The sequence below is a fragment of the Gregarina niphandrodes genome (genome assembly GCF_000223845.1).
Source record: "Gregarina niphandrodes unplaced genomic scaffold scaffold00032, whole genome shotgun sequence".
Lineage (NCBI taxonomy): Eukaryota > Apicomplexa > Conoidasida > Eugregarinorida > Gregarinidae > Gregarina > Gregarina niphandrodes.
Window position 1 is genome coordinate 94,335 of NW_011645801.1, and position 16,808 is coordinate 111,142.

At 52.1% G+C, this 16,808-nt stretch overlaps 5 protein-coding genes across 5 annotated transcripts; 3 read left to right on the forward strand and 2 right to left on the reverse strand.

The window, feature by feature from the left end:
- Positions 1-1,774: 1,774 nt before the first annotated feature.
- Positions 1,775-3,061, forward strand: GNI_129160 (putative oocyst wall protein; the record flags this gene model as incomplete). The annotated part of the gene is made up of 2 exons (XM_011133799.1): positions 1,775-1,814; positions 2,037-3,061. 2 exons carry the CDS (start codon positions 1,775-1,777, stop codon positions 3,059-3,061), a joined length of 1,065 nt encoding a protein of 354 aa, XP_011132101.1.
- A 153-nt stretch (positions 3,062-3,214) lies between these two features.
- GNI_129170 (putative ATPase) lies at positions 3,215-10,080 on the reverse strand (the record flags this gene model as incomplete). The annotated part of the gene is made up of 3 exons (XM_011133800.1): positions 3,215-3,455; positions 3,544-4,838; positions 4,972-10,080. The coding sequence occupies 3 exons, from the start codon at positions 10,078-10,080 to the stop codon at positions 3,215-3,217; spliced, it is 6,645 nt and encodes a 2,214-aa protein (XP_011132102.1).
- A 543-nt stretch (positions 10,081-10,623) lies between these two features.
- Positions 10,624-14,388, forward strand: GNI_129180 (hypothetical protein; the record flags this gene model as incomplete). Its single annotated transcript, XM_011133801.1, has 1 exon — positions 10,624-14,388. One exon carries the CDS (start codon positions 10,624-10,626, stop codon positions 14,386-14,388), a length of 3,765 nt encoding a protein of 1,254 aa, XP_011132103.1.
- A 189-nt stretch (positions 14,389-14,577) lies between these two features.
- Positions 14,578-15,141, reverse strand: GNI_129190 (putative eukaryotic translation initiation factor 4E; the record flags this gene model as incomplete). Its single annotated transcript, XM_011133802.1, has 1 exon — positions 14,578-15,141. The coding sequence occupies one exon, from the start codon at positions 15,139-15,141 to the stop codon at positions 14,578-14,580; it is 564 nt and encodes a 187-aa protein (XP_011132104.1).
- A 245-nt stretch (positions 15,142-15,386) lies between these two features.
- On the forward strand, positions 15,387-16,646 carry GNI_129200 (hypothetical protein; the record flags this gene model as incomplete). Its single annotated transcript, XM_011133803.1, has 1 exon — positions 15,387-16,646. The coding sequence occupies one exon, from the start codon at positions 15,387-15,389 to the stop codon at positions 16,644-16,646; it is 1,260 nt and encodes a 419-aa protein (XP_011132105.1).
- Between the last annotated feature and the right edge of the window lie 162 nt (positions 16,647-16,808).

A 16,808-nucleotide genomic window follows, 5' to 3' on the forward strand; every position in this document is an offset into this window, starting at 1 on the left:
GACGAAGGCGGAATCGAAGAAGGCGGAATCGAAGAAGGCGGAATCGACGAAGGCGGAATCGATCAAAGCAGAGTGGCTAAAGGTGCAGGCGCTGAAGCTGGAGTCACCTGAGGCCGAAGCGCCTGCTGCAACCCGGTCTGTGCCGGCGGCGACCGAGATAGAACAAGGGAAAAAGAATATTGTGGTCCTGAGGAGTGCGGCCTTGATGACGAGGAAGAGAAATTCTCGCCGTGAGGGAGGCCACTCGCTTGAAGATATGTGATGAGAGCCAGAAGTGTATTGTTGTCTGGCGGGGGCTTGATAATCTAACCGTGAAGTGGGCCGTAGAGATTTTTTATGAAACATGATTGTGTAGTGGGCCTGGTTGGATTTACGGTATTGGGATGTTACTTGCGGCTGGTGACCCAGGAACCAACGTTGTTCTGGCCGAATGGATTGGGTTGCTTTGTGATGGGGTTGGTAGTAACGTACAAAGACCATTTGGATAGCTTGTAAGAATGTGTGTCACTGGGTTCTGTTCATAGGGGTTATGGGTCTTGTCTTTTGATAGGCATCCGGAGGCCTATGTATGCGTCACCACTGGATTCTGTGGTAGTCTGACCACGTTCTCAGGTTGGCAGATAAGCATAGCCTCTCGCTGGTTCGAAGATCAAACATCTGGCAGGAGTAGTTTGTACGCTGCGGTGTCAGATACGGTTTTCTCCATTTGGATCGGGATCGGTGCTTACGTTGCCGGTCGATACGCATTTCGATCAACAAGATATCAGGAGTTCCTGCAGGTCCGGAACATAAGAGAAAGATTGCGACGAGAGCAAGAACGTGAAAGGCTAGCGCATGTTGAAGAGAGACTCAGGCAAAGTGAAGAGAGGTTACTGAGTGGGTATTTAGATGATCTAGATGTTCTGGCGACCACTGAGCAACATGGTAGTCACCTTGGTAGTCAATACGAACCGGAAGGAAATAAGATGTTGGATAAGGAGTTTCTGGATAAGGAGTTTCTGGTCATTTCTTCCCATCCCGAATACAGCACAGGACACAACCTGGTAACCAGCACCTCCGTCCAAGGCATCATGAGACTAAGGGCACCGTCTTCACCGGCGCCTGCTAGTTCTCATTGTCTACCCGATTCTCCAGCTTCCAACCCCGTTGCCCAGGCTCGGTCCGCTTATTCGGTATCTTGCACCAACCATCCGGTGGTCGTAGTCGACCATCCAAAATCACTCCCATACGAACCAGCTCCAGGGTCTGAGCTGGTGACCTCGCGTGCACCGCACAACAAAAGATGGCGTACTCTTCCGGAAAGCCGTGGCGGTGCTGAGATTCACGATAAAGAATACCGCGAGAAACCTTCGGCACCTGACCACTTTGATGATGAGTACCCAGTCAACCTCTTACCACGGTTACCCCAATGGGCCTTTTGGGCCATTTGTACCGTGGAGATACTTGCCCCCTTACTCATTTGCATGCTCTGCTCTCCGGCCCAATACATGGCTGCCATTCCACTCGGAATATTGGGAACATTCAGCAGACTCGGCTTAAGCACACTGCTCAACAAGCCAGGCAAGCTACCCTGGGGAACCTTCGCGGCCAACGTCGCTGGCACACTGATATATTCCGTTGCATTCGTGGCTAAAAGCGGTTTGCCAGAAGGAAGCACAAAACCCCTTGGAGGTCTTGACCACGCTTCCTGGGCATTGAGGTCTACCTGGCTCAGCGCCGTGACAGGCGGATTTTGTGGATGTCTAACAACTCTGAGTACTTTCGTTACTGAGATATGCAACCATGCAAATACGCTAAGATGGCCCTACATCATTGTAAGCGTCCTGGCCGCGCAAATTGTGTCTCTCGTGACCCTGGCAGTCCACAGTGCCCTAACCTGAGCCACCGACTGATAATATCAAGACAGGGGGCTCGGGCAGGGAATCCCTATCTTGGACGAGGGAGGAAATCCCTACCTTATGAATAATGCAGTTTTAGGCAGCGCAGCACACACGTGTGCATGGTTGTTTGCGGAAATTGCTATGTGCTAATTTTAGTGGCACAGGCATTAGATTTGGTCAAGGAGTACCCTAAGGCCATTGAGTGCGCTCCGGAATATTCTTATCAAAATGGGCGATGTGTCCGAGTGTATCGGCAGAGCCCTAAATTTCAATGTCCGTCTGGGTTTTTCCTGGCAGACAATGAATGCAAGCAGGCAGTGAAGGCGCGGTTGATTTGCCCCGATGGAATGGTGATGGTGGACGACACGTGCGAGAGCACTCTTACAGCTCCTTGCGAGATTCGGTGCCCTGTTGGGTTCGTGCCTACTTCTCGCGGGGTGAATGGATGCGTTCGAGAGATGTCTGTGGCAAAGAACCTGTACTGCCCAATGGGCACTCTGGAGTATGGGCCCCAGGGTTTGGGCGTGTGTGTGATCACTTCAACGCAGTCGTTGGTGGAATCCTGCGCGGATCCGACGGCAGTTCTGGACAACGGAGAGTGCTTAACGCTTAGCTTGGCCGCGGATTGTAGCGGATTTAACAAGCTTAACCTGCGGTCTACCTCCGACCCATGTTTGAAGGTGATGTCCAAGCCAAGCGAGCTGCGATGTCCCCCGGGCTACCAGCAGGTGAGCGAGAAGGAGCACAGAGAATGCCAGCATAAAGAGTATAGCAAACCCGTCCAACACTGTTCCAAAACCGTTGTAGGGGAGGAGTGTATTGATCTAGACTTCCAGGCTGCCGAACTCACATGTAACGAGGCCGAAGGCTACTCGATCAGAAACCTCTTCGGCATCTGCAACTGCTCTAAAAAGGCCTACAAGAAACCGACCATCGAATGCCCGGCTGACGGCCATTACCACGCAGAACTGGAACAATGCATCAGAACTAGTACTGTCCGATTCGAGTGCCCCGACGGCTTCCAGCTGAGGAATACGTATTGCGAGAAGCCCATGCACAAACCTCCGCAGTTAATCTTTAACGTCACGCTCGCCTGCAACATTAATCCACATCAGGACCTGGGTATGCCTCAGTGCGCTCCTCAAGACTTGACCAAATTGACAGAACTACTGAGCCGATAACTCCTTCAAGTGGTGGATAATTCCACCTAGCCGACAACCCCATCACTTAGTCGATAACTCGTCATCACACAATAGTCATCCAAGTAATGGTCATGGTACAGTCGCCATTGTGTAGTGGTCGTCATGTATAATGTCGCCATGATGTTTGTATGTCTAGTCTCCCTTCTCACCGGGATCGCCCGTTCTGTTGCTCGAGAGTCGATGTGGGTACTGTATTTTTTCGTGGGACGGCGTTGCCCGTTCGGGAGGCGGATCGTCGGATTGCGAGTTGCGGGACGATGGCGCAAGGTCGAACGGTTCTTCAACTCTGTGCGGCTCCACCTCATGGTATCTGGCCGAGGAGTCTAAGCTGGCGGGAGAAATAGCTTGTGAGGTTTCGTAGTCATATTCGGACCTGCAGGATTGGCATGTGGAAAAATTGGGAAATGTGTTTCGGTAGTGGTGGGGGGAGGAGGGGGGGGGTTGAAGGTAGTGGGGCCTACTCTTCGGAGGAGATAGGGGACTCGTCGTTGTCACTGTGGCCGAACGCTAGTGGTTGAACGGCTGCGTCGGAGTTTGAGAAAGCGAAGCCGCCAACAATCTGTTCCATAAGCGGTTTGAGTTGCAGTACTTCAAGGAGGACAGCGGTGGTGTTGCCTTTGGCTTTTTCTTTCTCGTGTAATTGAAGAGCGACCGAAATCTCTTCGTCTTGTTGGAGGTCTACAGCGTCTGGTATATGTTGTCGTTTTCGAGATCGAATGGAGCTTTCGTACCCCGTTTTGATCGGGCCGGGTGCGGGAGCGGTTCCGTGAGCGGGGTCGTTGCCGGAGGGCGTTCCTCGTACGTGGCCCGCGGAGTTTTTGTGAGAGTACGGCGAGAGAGCTGGGGCAGTATCCTGTATTTCACCGAACATGGTAGCGTCATGGTCATATCCCATTACTTTAAGTAATTGTGGTCCGCCCTGTTTTACGGCTTCGACTATCAGGACCTTCCTTGCTGACCTTTGTTCCTGCTCGAACCTCATCAAGAACTGCATTAAATGATGCAGCTCCGGTTTAAATGTTCGATCGAACACAGCAATCACAATGTCAACCGAAAGTGCTACGACTAAACACACAAAAGAAACCAGGTACGCCATTGGCGTTCGTAACAACTTCTCAACAAGACCTAGCGATGCCGGTGCATATTCAGGCCACATAGATAGGCAGTAAAGCTGTAGCGCTAGAAACAGAAAGGACACTCCAATGCTTACAAATGTCAGGTAGTTCGGACACATCGTCTCCAGCAACAGCTTGCCATTCACTACCAGCATCACTTGCAGGAACATCACTGTCGATACAGTAAAGAAATCATTCGGCATGTAAGTCGTGATGTCTGTGATATTTAGACCGCTAAATGAAATAACCGGAATAAAGAAGACACAAACACTATGCCATATCCCCGTCAAGAACCAAGCCAAGATCGACCGCCATCGCATGAACGCATCTTCAATCCCGGTCTTGTACAGCTGAGGGAATGTCATGCTCAGTTCTCGAGATACGTCCTGGTCCCAGATCCCGTAACAAATTACGGGCAACTGCGTCAGCGCCACATTGAACAGCTGATACGTAGACTCAGGAAACGTCTTCTGGCCACTGAACAACGAGAAGGCAGCATAGTAGTAGGTAGGCATACAAAAAACAAAGTTCTTGTAAAATGTGTGCAGCACCATTTTCGTTAAACGACGATAGTTCCACCGCCCATGAACCAGCAGTAAGGTCTTCAAATGTTTAAACTCTGTCATTCCATAATCCGACGACTACAATACAATTATATCGGTACGCACACACGTCATTAATACACACCTGTGTTACACGCAATTTTGTACACACGTGTGCCACAATGGAACAAAGGCAATGGAACAAACGTCTTCAGGTTACATCGGGGCTTACATTAAAGGCTTGCATTCCCTCGCGCCCCTTAATTCCGACACCTACGTTTGCAGCCATAAGCATGTTGCAGTCGTTGGCGCCGTCTCCTACAGCCAAGCAAGTGGCCTTGGGTTCAAACTCCCGGCAGAGTCTTACCACGTCGCCTTTATCTTGAGGGGATGTCCTGCAGAAGATGGCAGAATGGCATAGCGAAGATAAGGAGTAAATAAATGGTCGAAGTCTAGCGTCTTCAAAACATCGCCGAAGGATAACGCCGTCCCAAATTATGGTTTGATGTTGACTGGTAGTCGCAGACTCGTCGCTCGGGTTAACAAACAAGTCAGCATGATGCACCGGATTTCCCGTGAGCTTAGAGGCCAACTCTTCTTGGCTGAACGATTTGCCTCCGATCTCATCTTCTCTGACTGTACCGTCTTCATCGCTCATCAGGCCATCCACCCACCTGCGAGGTACACGTCCACGATCCTCCGCTATCTCTACTCTCACCTGTAAACCGTTTGTTTCCCGCAACTCTGCTTCGCGCAAATCATCTAGTTCTTTTTCCGCCTTAGAATTTTCTTGATACCTTTCATGTCTAGGACTTTGCAGGTCCGACATAGACCGACTAACCTCTCTGATCGATGTCCGTCGGTTGCAGACTTGATGCTGTATCGATGTTTCCCCAGAGATGTTTCCTGCGGTTTCTCTGGATCTATTCCCTAAGGAGGTGTGGTCTGTGAAGTAAACTTCAGAACAGACATCTCCAAGGGTCTGTCGCGAAGCAAGTGCCGAGGTATTTTGAAAGCCATGTCGAGGTTTGGAAAGCTGACGGCTCTCGACATGGCTGGTATGTCCGTGTCGCTCGCGCAAAGGTTCATCAGAGAGATGACGCCGAACCTTTGTCTGGTCAACCTTTGTCTGGTCCACTCTGGCTTGATCACTCGAAGGTGAGCTGCCCGGCAGGTTATTGCTGTCACTCAGCCTGCGTTCAGGGAGCCGTTTCTCAGATGTTCTCCTAGACTTATGACCCATGTCACACGTGACGCGGCACTTGGCCATGGACGGATCGAGTTCGCCACTACGGACCATATCGCTGTTCGGTTCGTCTCTGCTTCGGAGTATTTGTTGAAGCATATTGAATGCCTGATAGATCTCTTCATTCGTTCTACCCATCAGCCTTTGCTCAGTCAGAACTAAATGCTTACTATTCTGTCGAATCAAATTCGTACCCAATCCTATGTTAAAGGCTGTTTCGAACTTGTCGCCAGTTAGCATCCAAATCTTGATGCCTGCCTTCAATAGACTTTCCACGGTTTCCGGAACCTCATCTGCCAGAAGGTCCTCAATTCCTGTGATTCCCTGGTACTCCAGGTCCTGCTCAAGATATAATGATGTATTCAACACAGCCGCATCATCGTTCGTTTTTTGTGCCGCTAACAACCCACGTTTCCATTGCTGGTAGGTGTCTTCATTTATCTCCTTGTAAGCCAGCACCAAAGTTCGCAAACAGTCTTCGGCGAATTCCGACAATACATTTTCGACCTCCGTCGCCACCTTCCTGCACAAGGGGAACACACTAGAATCGGCACCCTTTACAAATACATACCTGCGACGACCTCGACCTTCCCATTTCCAAGGGGTCGGGCTCTTGCTGCTACCACGTTCCGAACGGCCATTACTACCGCGGTGACGACCAGCACGCTCCGAACGACCATCCCCGGGAGCTTCCTGCCGCCCATCACTCTCATCCCCACGACTGCTTCCATCCTGCACCCGGCTTCCGTCATCCACCGAACTAGCTTCCAAAGGCGGGTTACTCAAACAGGCTGGGTCAGATGAAATCGTTACACCATACGGTAACTCTTTAACACCATCCGGAGCGTTGTCAGGCTCATCCGGAGCGTTGTCAGGCTCATCCGGAGCGTTGTCAGGCTCACAGAGAATGCTATTGAGCTCGCCATCAAGGTCAACACGGACACTGCTATTTGCCGCGCCAGCCTCCACACTGACGTTGGGCCCACTCAAGGGGGCGCCGCCAGTCCGGTCAGGAACGTTACATGGTATGGAACAGTACAAAGATTCTGTTCCGACGCTAGCATTAACTTGGCCATGTCTTGCACCGGGTGCTACACCGTGCGCTACATTGCGCGTTGTCTCCTCTGCGGCTTCCAGCCCTTGCGCTGCCTTCTGTGACGTTGACTGAAAAGAGGACTTGTCGAGGTTTTCTGGGGACCGACTGGAGGCCCGGCTCGTCCGGGGCAGCCTCCTTTTGCCTTCCAGGAAGACTTCGAAGTCCAGGGTAACGATGATGGTGCTTCTCCTGCGCACAGAGTCGAAGGGGTAAAAGTGTTCAATGTAGACTTTGTGCTTGCGATTGTTGAAGGACACATGCAAGCCGTCGGCCATCCGTCCATCGAAGCTGATTCCGAACCGGGAGGCCCCGTAGATCAGCGCCTCCTCGTCTGGAGAGGAAGCGATGTAGACAGAGCTGTCATTCTCGTCGACAAGTGCGCTGTGGTTCACAGCGAGGTTGAGAAAAAACATGACCGCTTCACGTCTTGACTCCCTCATCTCCGGGGACAAGCCTTTTGCAGTCCGAGTTAGCAGTCCTTCCAGCGCTGGACTGAAGCAGTTGCAATGGGCCACGTTTGCAGGATCCCGAAACTCCCCCGGAATGTAAGTTCCAGTGGGCAAGTAACCATTCGCGGTGGACTGGATTGAGTTGACGGGATTTAAATTGAACGGGTTTAAATCGAGTGCTTTTAACAACGTGGTGTTAGGGTTCAAAGACATGCCATTCGGGCTGTGAGTCCTCGCCATGAGAGGATCCGCCGGCATGCCAGCTGACGGAGGCAACATCCCGCATGCCGTTCCCACGGGTTTCATTGCTCCACCGCCGCCAGTGTGAGTGCCAACTGTTCGAGTCATTCCAAGAACGCCAGGCCCGCTCATACCAGTAGCACTCATATCGGTCGGCGGGCAAGCAGAAGCTCTTGTGGGCAGCAAGCCCTTTTGTTGCAGTATTCTCTTTCGCATCTCAGTGAGTCCCTCGCCGTAAACAGTTTGGTTTATGGCGCACTTTCTGAATTCCATGTTATTTGCGGTTAAGGTGCCTGTTTTATCCGTCATGACATACTGCACTTGTCCCAGTTCCTCGTTAAGGTCGCTGGTTCGAACCACGCAGCTGCCATGAGGATCTTCGCTGGTCATATTAATGTCCTTAGTCATATGCCAGGCCTGAAAAGCCTTAATCAGACCCATCGATACGACTAATGAAATCGGTACCAAATTCGTTAGAAGGAGCATCCATGTGAAGAATGAGATAATGTATGACAGTACGATCTCCCTCTTCCTCTCATGTCCTGGGCGACTATTGATTTGGAAACCAGTGTAGCGATAGGGAGCATATGTCGGGGAGTTCTTCATCCACACAGTGAGTCCGCTAGCAATGACGCAAAGGGTAACCATTGCACCGAACATGAGCAATACTAGTCTGTGTGTTTTCTTCTCTAGCTTAGATGTCTTCTTTTTTGTTGCTACTGAGTTCAACCGTATCTTCGTCTCCGAACCCACGTACGCAACTAATATAACTACCCAATTCGTGTGGCACACACGACAGCCTCTCAACAATAAGTTCTCAGGAGATGCCATCACCGTGTGCACATCCGTTCGACCACAAACACTCTCCCATCTGGCCAGATCAAATATGCCACGACCCAGATGACATGTAGCACTAAACTCGTTCAACGCCGGAGAGGGAGCACCGACTTCAACCGACAACGACAATGACGCACATCTCAGGAACACCCCTTCGATGTTCTCCTCCGCCCCCCCACGCAACACGCTTCCTTGTGCCAAGCTTCCTTGCGCCAAGCTTCCTTGCGCCAAACTTTCTTGTGCCAAACTTTCTTGTGCCAAGCTTCCTGTTTCAGATGCGTAGCCCGCTCCTGACCCATGCCCGGCAGAAAGAAGGTCGTAGCCTGCGGTAGCCCGCCGCCCATCTGCCTGCACAAGTCGATTCAGGACCAGCACTGGTTTTTTGATCTTCAGGGTGGTCTCTCCGTCTAAGCTGGAAGTTTCGATGAAGACCGTCTCTCGTTTGTCGCTGCTTGCGACTATGAGTCCATCTACAGGCGAAACATCACCCTGGAAGACCACCACCAGGTCACCGACTTGGATGTTCCTCCATTGGACCGAATACAGCTTGCCTTTCCAGTCTTGTAGCACGGCCTGGTTGGACGTCGTAACATGATTGGAAGTAGTAAGTGGCGTCGTGGGCAGCGCTGAAGGCGGTGTACTCGCATCTCTGAATCCCGATCCCGGATGTAGGATCCCGGCATGGGCGCCAGTCAAAGGTCCAGTACCTGCCAATGGCCCAGCTACATACGGAAAAGCCTCCGCCATGTCCACTCCTTCCGGAACTGTCCCAGCGCTTCCGGTATTAAGCCCGGTCCCACCATTCAGGCTTCCTCGCCACAGGGTCGTGTCCAGAGGAGGTTCATTCATTGCGTGAGACCATAGCAAACCTTGGTTCTTACGTCTTGTGTTCTTTTCCTCTCCACAGACCTTTTGCTCCTGCGGCGCGCTCTCTCTCAATACGAGCTCCAACTGACGGAATCCCGACATATTTTCCGCTGTCCGCTCCCCCATTGTGCTCTCACCCATCCACCGCTCACCCATGGTAGTATCCCCCGCAGCTGCCCGACCAGATCCTCGCTTTCGTTTTGGAAGTTTTGAATCGTCCGCCAGTCTTGTCTTGATTATCGTCGACAGCTGCTTGTTCTCCATATGATCTGACTGATGCCTCTTAAGATCCTCAATCGCGTCCTTCACAGCATTAACCGCCAAAACAAACCCCAGTGGCACGGCAATCGTCGGAACACCTTCGGTTACAGAAATGGGACGAATACATTGGAGTATCATTACGAATAGAAAATATGCATTGGTTATCGTTGTTAGTTGTTCGTATAGATTCTTAGGCACAAAATTCAAGACCGTATAACGCGCCGTGAATATGGCGTTAGAGTCATTGTACGAACTATCACATGTAGTTGATCCAAAATAATGATTTCCTCTTATACGAATAATTCGCGGCAATCCAGCACTTCCTTTCCTAGGCCTTCTCTTCATCATTCTCCGCGGCTCCTGACTAGAGCAGCACTGACAGAAAGATTCTTCCCTTTCTATTTCCCGAATTACGCCCCCCTAAAATCATCCATCCAGCGTTTCGCGTGTAGGGTGTTTTAGTCAATTCAAAAGAATCAGGATCGCTAATGGCGCATTTCAAATGATAACACACGTGTGTGCTATGGCGAAATTAATGTGCTTGCTCATGACCATTTGTGGCCAGTATCACAATAGACCGATACATACACGTCCGGGAATTACCACATTCAATCAGACAGCGTATTTGCCTCTAGGTAGTTGACTCAGCGTTATTGCCAGCGATATAATTCTCGTATAGAGTCCCTTGTGAAATGCCCTCAGGCCACGCATCCAATATCGCTTTGGGATTGTGCGTCCATTCCAAATAGGACGGAATCATTAAAAGGTCGCTGTGCTGCGGCGGACGCGATTTGGGACGATCAGGTAAAGAGATGCCGAGTTCTGCATCGTGTGCCGGCTGTACTGCAGTGCGTCCACGGTTACCTGATTGGGTACAAGGACAGCAAGATGTGTAAGAACCACGGAAGGCTAGCTCCCGAGTTGAGTTGTGACCCACCGTATCGTCTGGTGGACGACCGTTGTGAGAAGCGCCAAATAGGTCCGGCGGAAATCGGGTGTTTGCCTGGTGAGAAGAAGGAGGGTTATGCTTGCATAGGCGCAGAACATGTTGCTATGGTCTTAAAGTGTCCGAAAGACTATACTGCGCATGATACCCCTGAGAAGGAAGGAACTTGCGAGCGAAAATTCGAGTATAAAGGGGAATGGATCAATGACACGCCGCATTGTCCAAATGCCCCGAACCATTTCCCCACCACCGCCCCCATAGACCACAACGGTAGCAAGCAGCGATTCGCGGGTCCCTGGATGGAAGTCTTCTACGAAAGGAACCGAACCCGGTTGGCGATTCCCGAGGTGGTTTGCAGTGTGTATGATTTCCGAATTGGTCACTACGAATGTCCTAAGGATTCTGTGCCTTTTGAAGAGTGGGTTGCTCGAGGCAACTGGCCAATAGTGACTTTTCAAACAGGACTTGGCGACCCGAAGTACACGTGTGTGCACCCGCAAAAGTACCCCTGGAGACCCGTGTGCTCCACCTTTAGGGGACGTGCGTTTGTCCGCCCTCTCGTGCCGATCCGCGACTACTATTGGATGGAGCGACCGCCAGGTATTATTTGGGCAGGGGGCTCCAAGTTCGTCGAGCTCTACCAGCAAACCGTCCAAGCTCTGCGCCAAAGCCGGGACCGACCAACGACTGAGATGGATGAGGCGCGATGGCGACCTACCCGGAACTCCACGGTTTCCAAACGGCCAACCGAAGAGAAAGACGCACCCCACTCCCTCGGCCAAATGGCCAAAGGCTACCTCGACGAAGATGATGAATCCGCCAACGGACCCCTAGGCTCCATGTCTCCGCTCCTTAACCCCTCCATCGGAGAACGACCAGGGTCCACTCGCCGCCTGTTTGACAACTGGGACCATGACGACGAGGACGACCACTGGGATAGGTCTTCTGCCCGCCGGAGACGCCTTGCTTCTGGCGAACTCCGGCGCCCGGGGTCGTCTTTGCCCAACTCCGTTTTGAAGCAGACCCAGGCGAGACTCTATGGCGACGGGCTGCCGGAGGTGCAGTACGAAGGCGAGAGCGTCGGGCTGTGGTCTATTGACGACGAGGTCGACCGCGACATCATTGAGGACGTGGCCAAGCGGGAGCTGGATGCGAAGTTGTCTAAGTTCAACCACACAGTTGCCCAGAGCATGATTCGGTCCCTCAAGGCCGTGTACCGCAACCTCATTGATGGAGATCTCGACACCGGAATTGGCGGCGAAGATTGGGGGACCACAGTGAACGTTGACGTCCGTGAGGGTGGCTCCCGGGAGGGGGACGGAGCGGACACTATAGATGTCGAGACTCAGATCATGTACGTGGACCCCGACACACAGCAGAAGTTACGTACCGAGTTGACTATCGCCCTGAGCCTAGCAAAGGAGAACGGGCCGGAAGTTTTGCGAGTAAACCTAACAAACAGTCTGGTCGGCGGTTACGAGGCGTTCAACGGCCCAGGTGGGCGAGGTGACCGGGTTTACTTCCGGCCTCGGCCGAGAGAGCAGGCGGGACAAGCGAAGCCCCCGTCTGCGCGAGTCCGGCTTGACAACTACACTATGGAGCGACCCGGCCCGGTAGACGAATTGCCTGACCCTAGTGACTATGTGGCGGCGGCTAGGTATACGAACCGGTTGATCGTGGACATGTGGAAGGAGTTGCACTGGACGCATTTAGACATGGACGACCTAGGGATAGATACGTGGATCCGGTTAATGAGTCCGAAGCCGCGCGAGGTGGATGTGGCATCCCGTTTGTGGTTGTCGTGGGTGCATGAGGGTTTGATGATGCCGATCTGCACAGAGTACGAGATGCGGCTGCCGAGACAAAGGTGTCCGGAGAGTTTCCGCATGGGCACGGACCAGTCGTGTAAGCCGAAGGACTACGGCAGTCCGATCATCGAGTGTCCTCCGGAGTTTGTCTTCGATCCAATGTCGGTCATCAAGTTACCGGGAGAACGGTTTCCCGGCCAGGATGAAGCTTGGGACGCGGGTTTTCGGGGTCTTCCGAGAAATAGAGGTCTGGTGGGACCGGGGGGACCGCGGCAAGGACTCGGTCCAGATGGCAAAGAGCGGTCCAGCGGCGCCGACGACCTCGTGATTCGGAAGCACAACCTTCCCAAGTGCGTAGGGTTCCTTGATGCGTACACCGAAAACTTTTGTGAGGACCCCGCTTGCTACCCAGACCTCGAGAATCGTTTGTGTGTGTGCGACATGAAGATCGCCAAGGCCGAGCAATCCCCCTCGAGCTTTGATTTGAAGAAGGCTTGGGGAAACACGGGAGAGGAACTATACGACTCTCTCCAGGCTTACATTAACAAAAGCCCGGACACATGGTACCCGCTCATCTCGACCATGTATCCCATGATGATATTCCGAGCGACGTTCCACGAATTTTATGACAATTCCACTCGCGACGCTCGCTTCAAACTTCAACTATATAAAGAGAGCCCCGAGTACGGCATCTTTAGAGCACTCTTCAACCCCAAGGACTACATTCACTGGGTCAGAACAAAAAGAGACTTCCAATCGGAATTCCTGGTGAATACCGTCGCCGACAGACTCCTTATAACCATAAACAGGGCTGCCGTGCCCGCTCAACTACTCGCCAATCAGGGAGAGGCATTCGAGTACAATTACGGCAATGCAGCCTATGACCGCATTTCCGAACGCCGTCGAGATCTCGACCCTCTCCAGGACGGTAATCCTCTTGGAAATATTCCTGGGCTACAAGCATCACAATTGAGAACACTTTCGAGCAGTCGGCGCTCTGATAGTCAGCTCTCTGATAGTCAGCGCTCTGATGGTCAGCGCTCTGATAGTCAGCTCTCTGATAGTCAGCTCTCTGATAGTCAGCTCTCTGATAGTCAGCTCTCTGATAGTCAGCTCTCTGATAGTCAGCTCTCTGATACTGATACTAAACGACAATCTCCAGGTATTCATCTGGGCAAGACGTATTTAAGTACAGAGGACTTTGTCATCTTAAGAGCAGCGGCTCAGCGGCAGGTAGAGAAGCTGGGACCTGACCATGATGTGTCTCACACAGGGGTCCGCGGAGATGGAGAGATTGCTGCCTTGATACGTCACTTAGCAAATAGAGTTCCGGAAGACGAGTTGCTAGCAGCGTACAACTTAATTCGTCAGACTGCCAGGCATGGTTCGATACCCGAGCATGCTGACGTAGCCGAGGCTCAGAAGGTGGCACAGCAAAAGAACATTCTTTCATACTCCAAGGAAAAGAAAGATAGAGATCCACATGGCGGAGAGTCCTGGAAAGAGACAACAGGCGGCAAACAAAAAAGTCTTGAGACTCATATTTTGACACTGATGGGTCAAATGGACGGTCCAGAAATTGGGAAAAGGGAACGCCGAAACCGGGAGCGTCATCATAGCGATACTAAGCATACTGACACTGACCATACTGATACTCACCATACTGATACTCACCGTACTGATACTGACCATACTGATACTCACCATAGTGGTACTCATGTTCGTGGCGAGGTCGTCAGCATTTCTGAGGCAGAAGCTAAAACGAGGAAAGCCACACCGATAGACATGTTCTGGAGACCCAATTTGCACCGGTGGAGAACTTCTATACAGGCTGCCCGCGTCATCGACACCGAAGGGGGCACTCATCTCGCGGGCATTGTGGAGGATTACTGGCGATGACCGACGGTGGCGCTCAACAGATAATCGTGTGTACGGACCAGCACCGAAGTTTGTCCCATTAAAGCATCACCGAAGTTTGTCCGGCTGTGTTGCAAATGGGGGTTGTTCGCAGGTGGACCTTTTGCGTTTTATCATCATTTAGTTTCTTATTGCACTTAAAAGAAATCGTGTGTGTGGTATCACCACACACTAATTAGAGTCTTCGACGGCGACCTTAAAGGTAACAGATTTATCAAATGACTCGAATTCGGCTTGTGGTTTGTTGAGTTGGATAATAGGAGTAATGAGTTTGATGAATGCTTCAGTAAGAGTCTTTATTTTGGTTGTTTCCTTATCAACGGTCCAAATCTCGAATTTGACATTACTCCTTTTTATAACAAGTCGGAGTCCGACACAACACTGAGAGCCAATTTCGTCATAACTCTCACCGATGAGAGCTAGTAAGACGTGGATCCATCCATCATAAAGTTTGACAGGTGTATTTGATTTAACGTTTAATTTCAGAATAATACGACCACCATTCTTGAACTCGTCTCCGTCATAGTCTGGCTTCACATCTTTCCGGAAAATCGAGTAATCAATATTGGCGTTTGATCCATTAGACGTATCAAATGGGTTCGTAATGTTGTTTACTAAACACCAAAAGTCCTCCACCGAATTGAATGAGTGACCCAAAGTCTGCTGCTCAGACCAGCCACTCTGCTGCTGACCACTCGGGTTCCTCAACCAGAAGCACCACCTAAAATGCGCCATGTAACCGCTACTCATCCAGACCCAAATCTGGAGCCCGTTACTAATGCCGTAACCGTAGCCATTACTAACGCCCCAGGTCGCTTCCAAATCAGTCGCATTCTAGCAAGAACCCCCCGAATCTGGCAGCAATGCCCCTGACGGCAGCAATGCCCCTGACGGCAGCAATGCCCCTGACGGCAGCAATGCCCCCACCTTTACCAACACGCCCACGTCAGTTGCATGTTGCCTTACTCCGTATTCAAAGGATGCTTCTTCTGTTGGTCCGCCAAATCGCCCATGGTATCCAAAAAAAAATTAACCTCAGAATGATACCCGGACTACCAGAATCCGAATTGCACAAACGAAAAAAGAAACCGAAGAAGCCACGACGGCGTAATCATGCATCGCCGTCAAACGCTCTATCTAACGAACTTCAAACAACGAAGGAGCCCGCAGCTGACAGTCGACCGACAACTGAGAGTCAGCTGTCAGTCCTGAGCCAGGCGAGCGAATTTTCGTCACTGCCTTCAAGCGGACTACGGTCGGCTGAGGAGCTCCCATCAGGAGCGCCCGAGTCGAGCGAGCAGACATCTGGCAACCTGCCGTTAGATGTGTCTGAGAAGAATACGGCTGCTGATGATGAGGCTAATGAAGACAAGGGAGTTGAGAAAGCGGAACGCATTCTGGTTACAGAGCATCACGTCATAGAGCAGAGCGAACAAACTGACGAAAGCAATCCTCGAGTGAAGCCCGAAGTGATTCGGCCAGCCGTCAGGCGGTCATATGCGCAAGTCCTGATAAAGTCCAAAGTAAATCGTTCCCAGGTGGTCACAGAGCCCGTGAGTAGCGAGACGGCCACGGCGGATGACGCAGTCTCTCACCCGTCGGGGACCGAAGACGTCTTTCAAGAACCCGTGTCTAGGGAGGAGGTGGCCGACGCGGACGAGCTACGGAGTAGCACCGAGTTGAGGACAGTTAGCGATGCACACTCCACGGGCCCCGCTTCTTCCATCTTTTTGTCTGGAGACAAACTTTCAGAAGAGCTGTCTGACGGCAAACGTTCCCATCGCAAAGGGTCCGACGGCGAGCGGTCGCGCCGGGTCGAGACGTCGGAAGTCCGTTCGTCGGAAGCTAGTGGCCGGGCGGAGACGCAAAGCGAACAGGCGGCTGGGAGCGAAGAGGCGGAAGAGGAATTGGAGCCGAAGCCGGAAGCGGTACAGAAGCCGTTGGCCTGGGGAGGTGCCGGCATCCGACGGCTGACTAATTCTAAGCGACCAGGCCCCGAACGGAGCGAGTTCCTGTCCGAAATCCGAGGGACTCGCAAAGTCCCTGCAGGAACTCAGGTTAGTCCCCCAACAGATGACGACGAGATCGGCCAGCTTGCTACGATGGCGAGGACCGCGAGCGACTTTGAACTCTTCATGGCCACACCGGGACCCAGCGCAGATGAGCACTTCTTTATTTTACCCCTCGAAGACACAGAGAATCCAATGGTGAGTAACCTACACCCGCGGTTCCTAAACTAAACACCACCACCGTCGGGATCCACCCCCGTGTTTGATTCCACTCCCGACGGGATCCACCCCCGACGGGATCCACCCCCGACGGGATCCACTCCCGACGGGATCCACCCCCGACGGGATCCACTCCCGACGGGATCCTCCACTCCCGACGGGATCCACTCCCGA